The sequence below is a fragment of the Homalodisca vitripennis genome, chromosome 7 (assembly GCF_021130785.1).
Source record: "Homalodisca vitripennis isolate AUS2020 chromosome 7, UT_GWSS_2.1, whole genome shotgun sequence".
Taxonomy (NCBI): domain Eukaryota; kingdom Metazoa; phylum Arthropoda; class Insecta; order Hemiptera; family Cicadellidae; genus Homalodisca; species Homalodisca vitripennis.
In genome coordinates, this window is record NC_060213.1 from 24,415,940 (window position 1) to 24,428,851 (window position 12,912).

The 12,912-nt window shown below is 31.7% G+C and overlaps 1 protein-coding gene across 1 annotated transcript in view; it reads right to left on the reverse strand.

Moving 5' to 3' along the window:
- The window catches only part of LOC124367021 (asparagine--tRNA ligase, cytoplasmic-like), a 51,865-nt gene that overhangs the window by 24,405 nt on the left and 14,548 nt on the right, over positions 1-12,912 (reverse strand). Inside the window, exon 5 of the mRNA XM_046823703.1 lies at positions 3,243-3,400. Within this exon, the coding sequence (XP_046679659.1) occupies positions 3,243-3,400 (158 nt within the window). The remainder of the gene's footprint in view (positions 1-3,242; positions 3,401-12,912) is intronic.

Here is a 12,912-nt window from a genome sequence, read left to right on the forward strand (position 1 = left end):
ATTTATACTTGGGCTTACTATTAAATCGTCACAATTTTTTAGTGATTCCATAAAAATATTAATTTGTTTACTAGAGAATATCCTTTTCCTTACCAGTATTTCTTTAAAGCCTTGCTTTTCTATTGTATTTTGTGGGATATTTAAAAAAATCGCATTATGGTCAGAAAGACCTAGGTCAATATTCATTTTGGCTATAACATCATATCCTTTTCTAGTTAATATGTTATCTATACAAGTTGAAGTATTTACTGACACTCTAGTTGGATCACCAAACATACACTGAAAACCATTACATTCAATTATTTCTAAGAATTTGCTTGTTATATCATTTTCTACTATTATATTTACATTAAAGTCACCTACTATTAAGATCGATTTATTCTTTAATACTTTTTCAATTATTAAGAACATTTTCTCAAGTTTGGCAAAAAATATTTTTCTGGCATTATAGTCTGGTATAGTGTAGATAGAAACAATGACTACGCTATGATCAAGAAGCTCAATGCACGAACATTCAAAAATAAAATCTTCATATAAATCAATAAAAAGTTTAATTGGTATATAGGGATAGTGTTTTTCTATTAAAAGACAAGAACCTCCTCTTTGATTATTTTGTCTTACATAATAATCACCTAAAATATAATTATTTAATGAATTTAATATATTTATACACTCATTGTCAAGTCAATGTTCGTTCAGTGAGATTATCTTTATTTTTGATTCTGATAAAAATATATTTAGTTCTGAAATTTTGTCTTGGCTTATACCTCGGATGTTGTAGTGCATTATTAAATTATAGTTTCTAGCATGCATATTATTACTAGCTTTGGAGCATACTAAGTTAGCCTTATGAAGTTGATTTTGCATGTCTTCTTTGGGAAAATTTCTGCTAATTACATTTGGAATTAATGGCTGGTCTAAGTTTGCCGAGACTGTGTCGTTGTCAAGAAGTTCTAGTTTAAATCTACACTATTACCAGTTACATTTGTTGAAGATGTATTAGTGGGAGAGACATTTTGTAACTTTGTAGGTGTCTTAGTGAGAAAGGTGTTTTGTGAAGATGTAGAAGAGTCAGTGAGAGAAATATTCTGTGAGAGTGTAGGTGTGTCAGTGAGGGACAAACAAGATGCAAATGTATCTACACTGAGACCCACATCACTGAGCACAACAAATTCACCGGAGAGTGGAGACTGCGATGAAGGAGAGATATCTAGCTGCTGTTTCTGCGCCTGGTGCTCAGCTAATTGCTTCCTCAGGGTTCTGACAAACTCGTTGTGTGTGAGGCCTCTCCACAGTTGCCTCTGTGCTGTTGGTTGTTCATACGAGACTATGCAGACTGTTGCTCCGGTAACCTGCTGAAACTCAACAATGTTCTTGGCGAAATGAGATACCTGGATCAAGTCTCTAACACATCCGACTGCAGAACACACCAGTGTTTTGAGATCTTTCGAGATGAAGTCTTCTTGAAGTTTTAGAAAGGCAGCATCATATTCTTGTTTTGTTGGTTTTCCACTGTACTTGTCCTTGGTGATTAGACTATACACTGATGGACCATTGATTACTTTCTGATACGCCAGGTGTTTATTTACCAAATCAGATGTTTTAGGCCGGCCAAATCTTTTCCTAAAAACAACGGCAATGCCAGCTGACATGTGTTTCTCTCTGTTTTCAAAATCGGCAGATATGGAGTGTGCAAAACCCACCGATTGGTCATTTTGAAAGTGGTCCATCAGTTGGTTTATGTCTGTTTCAAGAACGGTAATTTTACATGATGGAATAGAGAAAGGATGTGTTTGATTTTTAGGTTGTCTTGGCACATTATGACTTGTGCCCTTCATTTGTTTCAATTTAGAGACCATATCTGCTATCCTAGCTTTTCCTTTCATGTTAAAGTGGAGTCCGTGTGCTGTGAAGACGTGCCTTGGAAGCAGATGCAGAGGCAGATTTTGTTACAGTATGTATTGAAATAGTTGTTTTAACATAAAGAACTACAAAAACACGTTTTAGTATGGATGTGGCTCATTTCCCGCCATTTGGATGTCAAATTCGTGCTACTCCACCTGAAAACTCCCAAATACCTATTTTCATTCAAATCCGCTGAAAAATGACTAAGAAACTAAAAGACTAAAATGAAGGATACCAAAGAGGGGAAGATGACCCTGTACTTCAGTTATTTATACTTCATCCAGTGACATTTAATTAATATCAAAAACTTATATAGTTAAATTTATACAGCACAATTTTATATAGAATAGACTAATGGAGAGATCTAAGAATGATATATGTAGCCAGTGAACCAAGCCCCCTTCTTCTTAAATTGAAAGCCTCGGTGCGATGGTGGATAATTTGTCCCTTACAAGAAGTAATTTGAAATTTATATGTTTTACAATGTGTGATGTAAAAGTATTAAACAAAATATTGGTCATGTTTAAATATGTTTGGTGAGTGTTAGTAATAATTTTGTTAGCAGTATTTTTGGAAATGGTTGTATAGGACTGATAACCTAGGAATGGAAGATAAAGAAGTCCTATGGATGAATCTACATTCTACAAAGTAGGAATGATAATAAGAGAATTAAATAAAAACTTAATATATTGTATAAGAGACTGTTTAATTTAAATAATAAACCAGTAATACTCGTTATGTTGTTTGATTGTATCACAGATGTAAAAATTCACTTTTACGTTGCAGGGCTATTAACATCCTATTATAACACAATTTTTTAGATGTCACAACATGCTCGCTCACACTAAAACTACTCAAACATTCAACTAAATAAATAATCAAGTAGGACAGTGAGAGGCTTGTAAACTGGAACACAGAAAGAATCATGTGAGATTCTTATGTACACAGTTTATACCTTTAACTGAAACTTGTGTCGGATTCATTGCTATTTTTTGCCTCTGTTTGGGCTAAAATTTTTGTTACCTCAGTAAACAATGACGATTTTAAGATGAGTTACATTTGACGACAAACGAAACACAATAGCTAAGTTAGTATCTCACTGAGAATGTTTATGACCATTCATTCTCTTGATTCAATTGAGAATGTCCAACGATTTACGGCTCAATATGGAGTCCTCATCAGACAGCAAGTCAGCAGCTAGAACCAGCTGCAAATATTCTCTCCCTCTCATAGTCCAAAGACTTTCAGTCCGATGCATAATTTCACAGCCTATTCATTCTTCTCTTGCACAACGTATTCCAAACGACTACTTGGATGGTATTGCTTCTTTCACTTACACTCTTTCCTTCAGGAACCTCCTTGAGCACACCGTACAGCAGCACCGAAGACTCTGTGGACAGCACCAGAGCCTCGTATGTTTGCACCAACACGTCGTTGAGCACACACTGCAGGAATCCCGTGCCGTCACGTAGTGTAATGAACATCAGCGACTTCCCTGCCAAATAAATACGGTATGCAAATAACTAACTAAAGGTGAACAAACTCCAGAATAAACATAATACTTTCAATCATAATCAAAATTTGTATAGCTCATTTTATTAGACTAAATGTGTTACTACGTTTCAAGTTGCAATGTCAATTGATTGTATTAAATTATATTACTATCTCTGAAACTATTTTTAGATTTAATTTAATGGATTCATCATTTGAAATTTGAAACGGAATACAACATATAGGACCGTAATGGTGACTGATGGCGATGGACTTTCGATTAACGTCAACTCCATGTAAATATGGAATTGTATTACGACAGTTATTGTTTACATTAAAAGATTGCTAGTCGACCAGGAAGATGTCCGTTTGGATACACATAAGTCGGTTGCAAAACAGAAGTCAAAAGCACAACAACAAAACTATTTCCCATTTCCAACTTTGTAACGGATACGTTACATTATAATAAATAGTAACAAGATAGGTTTTGTGAAAAATATATTAGCTTTAGACTCTTTGTCTTTACAGGGTCGTTTTACAATGGGTGCGGCGTAGGGCAGCTATGTGTGGTAAAATGAAAATAAAATTTTGATAGAAACAAATTTTAGATTTATTGAATAAAAACTAATACTAATGAAACATGATTTTGATGAAATGAAATTATGGCTATGCTTAAAATAACATCCTACAACACAAAATCCAATTAGCTTGAAATAATTAATTAGAAAATACCCCTACTCCCTAGCAGTTAAAATTTAGAGTCTGATTAGTTAAAATGTTGATCGAAAAGGTTTAAATACTCTTAAACATATTCACCAAATCCCATGATGGCGACACGGCGGTCCTCACAGATAATTGAAAAATTTAAATTTGGATCACATTGAAAAAAGACTGATTAATAATTGAAAAATTTTGAAAACTGTTTCACAACGTACTACATCATCAAGAGGTCGAGGAAGAAGACTCTCTCTTTCCCAAACTCCGCGTCAGTAGCGCAGAGAGGGAAAAGTGATACCCTTCAAAACGGAAATTTTCCGTTTTTCTGGTCGAAAAATGATCCGCTTTTACCTCTGGCTAACAACCCACTCGAATTCGGTGCGCAGAGAACGAGTTTGCGTTCCCGCGGGGTCGCTACCCTCCAATGAGAGTAATCCTTACGTTAGCCAATCGTGGCACGCGTTTTGCCGTGTTTAGCTTTGTTCTTTGATGTTGATGAGGAACTATCGAGTTTTATTAACCCTAGAACTGGCGGTCATTTCATCCTGTAGTGTCGGGCTGTTTTGGAGCTTCGCGCAAGGTTTTTTTAAACAAATTATTAAAAATATAAAATAAAAGCAATATAAATAAGAGTATATATTTTTGTGTTCAGAATTAAACGTAGAATTGCACTATATTGTAAAATTAACCATAAAAAATTTTCTAATAAACACTTTTTTTAATCAAATATAAAATTTACGAAAAATATTTCTTAAATTTGGGGGGGACCATACCTAGCAAATGAAGTTATAGTGAGAAATATTTATAAGTGAGATAGCCATTCTGTGTCAAATTTTATCTAGTTTCAGAAAAACATAAACATTATACACATTTATGAAAGCATCATAAAGCTATAGAAAAAAAAGCAGCGATGCGTATAAATTCTGAAAATCGGGTGTACACGTAAGACTTTGGTAAAACAAGTTTTGCTAATACATTTATCTATGAATACATGTTATTTTGCATATTTTATTACTTAGAATAAAATAGAATATACAGTAGTAATGAAATAATTACCATAAATTATTTTTTGAAAAGTAAAAAAAGTTAAATTTTGCCATTATTCAAAAATTTTGCGAAAAATTTTCATTCAGCAAAATATAAAATAGTTTCTAAAGCTTGTACTATATCAAAATTTATTAATTTATGGTTTATAAGTAATAGGAAATATTATGTAGTTAGAAAACTATAAATATAACTAAAGATATTGAAAAAATATAGAATAACCCAAACAGTTATTATATATAACCAAAGAAATTACAGGAAATATATATTTTATTGTGAAAACTATCTATTTACCAAAAATAAATAGGTACTTCAGAGCTAAAAGAGTGCTATGAATAACGTTTAGTAAGTGAAAACAATAACAAACTATGTGAAATGAATTTTAGCCAAGTCATTTTGCCATAGCCTACACAAAGCCGGTAATTTCTCAAACATATTTCAGTAAATAGAAATTGATTTATTCTAAAATATATATGTTTACACTACTACGACATCAAACAACACACTACACATTAAATACGACACTAAAACACGCGTAAAACTATTAAAACTTACAAATATCCACAGCTCGGCACGAAAGTGATACAGAACGGCAGCGGCAATATGGCGGTCACAACAAACGGCGTCGCGTTTTCTTTTACGTTCAAAATAACAAGCTTGCTACGTCATAACCATTATACAAAGAGGAATAAAACTCATCTGTTCCTTAGCATTTTTCTTCCCGAATCCAATGGTGCATGAATTATATCGATACGTTACCGGAGTATATTATAAAAAGTAATTATACGAGGGAATGTTTGATCGACAAAATTTTGATGGTTAACACCACAAAAGCAGCATTAACCGACATAATTATGTCGATTAACAGTTCTAGGGTTAAATATGGCCGCTTTACCATTCGAGCTTTATGTTTAAGGTTACAAAACTGTCAGTGACGGGCTATGTCCCCATGCACAACTAAGCTTCATAATAAATTGAAATTTGATTATTCTCAAATATGAGAATGATAACATTAACTAAGCAATTAAATTGTCGCTTTGGATTCCTATTCATTTAGATTTATTATTAACAGAAAAATATTGTTTATTGTATTATATTATTCTCGAATTTATTATTAATTGTAAAAGTTGATTTAGGTTACAGGCTAGGCCTATACCCGTTACAGATACCCCCCAAATTTTGTGGTAAAATTGAAAATTTTCATTACAAAATTTTACTCATTAAAACTTTTACAGTGAATGATTTAAAATAACAAAGATATACATATTAAACAATCCGAACAACAAAACAAATAAATTGAAGAACAAAGAACAAACAACTGTTAATTAAATCTAATTTCAATCTATTACAAATTTTTCTTCATGCTTCTTGACGAACAAATTTTTTACTTAAAGTTAAAATTTTGTGAAGTTCAAGTTTTGCTATTGTCTACAGGCTAAGTTATCACAGTTTACTTTCTTAATTCATAGACTTACAGTCATGGTGTGTTATCACAGCTTCCATATTTATTGGCCCAGCACTTTATCTGTCTGACTTCATTTAACATCACCTTTGGAAGTTGAATTTGATTAAAAGTTCTTGCCTTTCCATATTTACTTCATTTAACATCACCTTTGGAAGTTGAATTTGATTAAAAGTTCTTGCCTTTCCACATTTACTTCATTTAACATCACCTTTGGAAGTTGAATTTGATTAAAAGTTCTTGCCTTTCCACATTTCTATTTCCTTCTGGGAGAACAGTTTTTATTTCATCACTTGTTACCAAAGTGAATTGTATTATTGCAGTGAATTGATCCAAACGTTTTTGACTTTTCTCACATCCAATGCTTTTAAAATGTTCCATTTTAAACACTATTCTCATCTTCACTGACAAAAACTTCTTCAAACTTATGTGTCCTTAGACTTATTTTCAGACATAAAGAAAAGCACACCATGACTTCAAAGTGTCCATACTTGTGGTAGATTCATAAAAAACACACCATGACTTTAAGTGTCCTAGTCCAGTTGCTTTGGTGATTTAATTTGTTGTGATTTGCCTGTGATATTCGCGCACCCACTTTCACATCTTACACTAAACATTTCTTAATATTTAAAATTAAAGTTTTTCACAAATAGTACCTACATTATTTATTAAACATTCTTACAACTAAGTCAAAAACAATCAACATAACATAAATATGAACCATTATTTTTTCAAATAAATTATTACTACTATATTGTTACTAAATAAAAATTCATTCTCAGCATTTTTCATCTTACAAATTCATTCATAATTAACTAACAATCTCTCCACACAGTTTATAAAATTTGTTTCTCCTTTTTTTTTTAGAAACTATACACAATAAATGGTAAAAAAAAATGTATTTAATTATTTATCCTTTGTAATAATCTTGCATAATTTAAATATTTTTGTTTTGTTTATTTTAATCGAGGTTATAATAATTATAACCCGTCTATTTTGTAGTTTATTTTTATTTACCCTCCTTGTTACCTATTTGTTGTACTATTCAACACACTATCTAATAGTTATCACCTTTTATTAATTAATTACCAATTTTTTAACTAATGAAATTCCTTTGCAACCCCCCAAGTCATAATAATACAATTTTGTCCCTTTGTTTTGAGTTTTATTTTTTTTTTATATTAGCTGAATTCTTTTCTTCTTACTCATTTATTTGTATTCATTTAATACAATATTCTCCTAACTTCCTCATACCATAAAATACCCATTTCGCACAGTAAAATCCCTTTTAAGTGTCATTGCACTTCATTATTATAAGTTGATTAAATGATTATTAAACCAAATATTTACTAGCCTAATATATTTCCTTTTTATTCATCCCCCCTCTGAATTAATTAATTTAGTACTGACTTTTGAATTTATTTTATTGGCTCAATTCTATTTCATACATTATCCTGTAACTCCTACTTTCCATTCCACTTTTAAATTGTTCCCAACCTCTCAATTTCCACTCCTATTCTCTACTATTATTTATCCACTCCATTCACAATATATCCTTCACCTTTAGCCTTTGTTCAGTGTATTTTACACTACCCCTCTATCTATCATTATCATATTAACTATTAAACAGGCCTACTTGACCTACCTCTAACATTTTACTTTAAGAATAATTACTTTTATACCAGTATACCCCCCAGTTTGCTTTATTATTATTATCATCTCAGTATCCCCCATGTTACTTCATTATTATTATTATTATTTTATCCGTACAAGAAAATAAACTAACTCATCAGAAAAACAATACATTATTTCAATAATAAATATTTTAATTAGTCTTTTTGTGCTTTTACTTTTCTCTTCTTCTTTCTTTTCTTTAGAATTTACTGTAGTTTCAATTTAAATAAACTGTGTTTCCTTACTTGAATGTCATTCTCCTATTCAATCCAATCATATTTAATAATTTGTTATGAATCTTACACTTTTAACTATTTACAAACCCAGAAACAATAAACTGTGTGTGATTATGTAACTTGTACTGTAAGTTGACTTCAATCGTCTTAGATGAGTATGTTTTTTGTGTTGACCACCCAGAAACAATAAACTGTGTGTGATCGTGTACCTTGTACTGTTGTCTTGAAATCATATTTCAAGTATGTTTTTTGTGTTAACCACCCAGAAACCTAACTGTGTGTGATATGTGGTTTTTGACATTTATTTGTCCCATGGCCGTCAAATCGTACAAAATCCAGCCATGCCATTTTATTCTGTTTTGTAAGACTTTTTTATCTTTCGAAGGGAAAAAGCTACAAAGGAATAATAAAAATCACGAAACCCATTTTGTTTTAACCCCCCATCTTTGTTTGAACTAAACCAAATTTCGATAAAACTTTTTTAATTGTGTTACATTAAATGTTCCTATCACACCACCATCTTCGTTGACCACAACATATGCGTTTTCCAATTTTATTTCTGACACCCTATACGGGCCCTCATAAAGCAGAAAGAACTTCTTAATTTTCTTGTCAAGTTTGTCAGACAGATAATGTGTTTTTACTAGAACTTCATCTCCTATACTAAATCTAATTGGTTTGACCTTATTATCAAATTTTCTTTTCCTTTTTTCCCCTTTTGAAACTAGTCTATCTTTGACTAATCTTATTTTACCTGGATAGTCAGCTAACATTCTTTTCTCTTTGGGAAATTGAACCATATCCTGTAAAAAATTCCTATCTTTCCTACCAAACATTAGTTCAAACGGGATTTCTTCCGTGGTCTCATGCACGGAATGATTTAAACACTTTTCAATGAAATTTAGTACTAATGGCTATTTAGTATGTTTCTCATGGCAGTATATCCTGCATATTTTAGTAATTTCCTTATTAGCCCTTTCAACTGGATTTGAGGCTGGATGCCAAACAGAACTATGAATAGTTTTAATGTTTAAGTCTCTAAGGGTATTATACCATAAATTACTAGTGAACTGCGAGCCATGATCGGACAAAACACTACCTATCTCACCTACCTCAGGTATGTATTCATTGATCAATTTATTTAGTAATACTCGGCTAGTAGCTCTTTTGACCGGATACAACTTCACAAATTTAGAAAACAAATCCAACACAACAAATATGTATTTTACACCTCCTCTTCCTACAGGCAATTCTCCTATCAAGTCAACTGAGATTATATCTTTCAATTTTTTAGGAATTATTGGTTGTAAAAATCCTATTGATTTAACAGTTGTGTGTTTGGCACATTGACACAATTGACAACATTTTAACTGATTCTTTACTGAAAGTTCCATCCTAGGAAAAACACAATATTCCCTTAGTATTAAATAAATTTTATGTCCCCCCAAATGACCATATTTCAAATGTGTAAATTGAATGAATTCTGATTGAATTGCTTTTGGTATACAGACTTTAAAACTATCACCATCATTTAAATCTTTCTTAAAAAGTATTCCATTATGAATAACAAATTGATCTTTTATTTGTTGATCATTACCATCCAATTTAGTAAAAATAGGCCCAAATTTATCATCACTCCTTTGTTTTTCTTCTATATTTCTGAACATTGGTTTAATCTTCCTATCGCTAACTTCAATTTCAATTTTATTTTGCAAAACCATTACCGAATTCCTTTCAACTGGATTTTTATAATTTTCGTCCGTTACTCTTGAAAGAATGTCAGCGGGAATATTTTGCCTTCCGCTGATGTACTCAATAGTGAGATTGTATTCTTGTAATGCCAAACTCCACCTCAAAATTCTACCATGAGATAGCCTACAGGTTGTAAGGAAAGATAATGCCTTGTGGTCTGAACGAACAATTACTTGAAAATGTCCAATAATATAAGATCGGAATTTTTTACAAGCAAAGACCACAGCCAATAATTCTTTTTCTGTTATGCTATAATTTTTCTCTGTTGCTAAAAGAGTCCTACTTGCAAAACTTATCACTTCATGTTCCCCCTGATCATTTACTTGATAAAGAATGGCTGACACACTGATGTCTGATGCATCTGTACTTAAATAGAATGCCCTACTCCAATTTGGATGATGTAACATAACTGAGTCTAAAAATGTTTCTTTTATTTTCTCAAACAGATTTTGTTTTGTCTTATCCCAAAACCATTTACTTTTAGAACTCAAAATGTCACCAAACTGACCCGTCAAATCTGAATAGTTCTTCTGAAATTTTCTGTAATAATTACATAAACCTAAAAACGATTGCAGTTCTTTTAAGTTCTTTGGGGTTGGAAAATTCTTTATCTTTTCAACTTTATCCTCATCCATCTTTATCCCATCTTTACTAAGAACAAAACCTAAAAACTTTACTTCCTGTTTCATAAAATCTGATTTTTTAAGTTTAACAGTCACTCCACACTCATGCAGTCTTTTCAGTACTCTATCGATATGATCTAAATGTTCCAAAAAAGTACTGGACGTAATTAGAATGTCATCAACGTAACAAGTTACGAAATTGCTAAACTCATGGCCCAAAATTTTTTTCATCGCTTTAGTAAAATGAGCCGTGCTTACATTCAAACCAAATGGTAATCGCTTAAATTGCAAATTCTTTCCGTTGAATGTGAAAGCTACAAATTTTCTAGATTCTTTATCGAGTTTGATCTGGAAAAACCCTTGCGTTAAATCTAATGTTGTAAAATATTTAACTCCCATAAATTTTTGAAATATATCATCAGTTGTTTCTGTACTTTGTCTATCCGGAACAAGATACGAATTTAATTTCCTACTGTCTAAGCACAATCTTATACTCAAATCTTTCTTTACTACACAGACTAAGGGATTAGAAAAAGGACTATTTGACTCTTCTAATATCTTGTTGTTTCAGTCTTTCTAATTCTTCCTCTACAGATTTTCTTTTACTGAACGGAACCGGATAAGACTTGCCAATATATGGGACTTCACTTTTAACATTCAGCTTTGCTGTGTATCCTTTGACACACCCTGGTTGATCCGAAAAAACTTCTTTATTTTCAAAAAGTACTACTCTTAATAATTCTAGTTCCTCATCCTTAATACTCAAATTATCTGCCTCTAATTCACTTATTCTGTCTACTAACCTTTGTTCAATTGCTTCTGATTCAGATTCATGTTTGATCTTAGTAATTTTTTGTTCTAGGCCTACTTGATTTGATCTGTGTTCAAAAAATGGATTTAAATTCGCTAAAGTATTGTCTATTTCATTTTCATCTTTATACAAGTTAATTCTGTTAATATGTATTATTCTTAACCCCCCCACAAATTCTTCACAATTTCTATACACTAATTTAGTCTCTAGATATTTCCCGTCATGTCTATAGCATAAAGTATTGGTATCAAAGTTTAGTACAGCCTTATGATTGCTGAAAAAGTCACAACCAAGTATCAACTCAATTTTTAGTCCTTGAACAATTAAAAATGTTATTGGGACAACTTGTTCACCAATATTTACCTCTAGTCTTATTTGAACATTTATTCTTTTGGACCTGACTCCTGTAACACCTACAATTGACAGATTACTAATAGGTAGCTCTGGAATGTTGTACCCCACTTGATTTTTTATTTTCTTATAGAATTCATCTGACATTATACATGCTTGACTACCTGAATCTACTAAACACTTGTATTTTACCCCTCCAATACCAATATAAATTTCTGGTAAAGACTGAACCCTATCACGCATTACTCCATCATTTTAGTTGCTTTCATCTAAAAAATCATCCGCTATATTTTGATCCATAATGATTTGATTCTGGTTACTTTGCACAACCCCTTTCAACTCTTCATTAGTTTGATTGAAAAACTCATCGATGCTTTCTTTTAAAAGTTTCAACCCATCAATATTCAGATGAACCAAATCAGCAAATGTTTTTCCCCCAAAGTTGATGTTTTGTTCAAAATATTTTAAATTACACCCTAACTCATTGTGGTCAACAAAGTGTGGTGTGACATGATTAATTTTGATTTTATCCCCATTGTCTAATGCCCGTATGAACCTGTTAAAATCTTTAACCTTTCCTCTGATACCAATGTCTTTGGCAACTTTGGGAATTGGAGGTAGAGTCAAAATGATTAATTTCTTATTACTATTTATTAGGTATTCAACTAAATCTTTCATGTCAGTTTTCATTTGCTCAAGTGAATTATTTTTTAGAATGTCATTTGTACCAATAAAAATCATTATGTTTTCAGATAAACTTGATGAATGTATTTTTACCTGCTCATATAATGTTTAATCGTTTGACCCCCCACACAAAGTCCTATTGATGTTCTACCACCAGGGGTT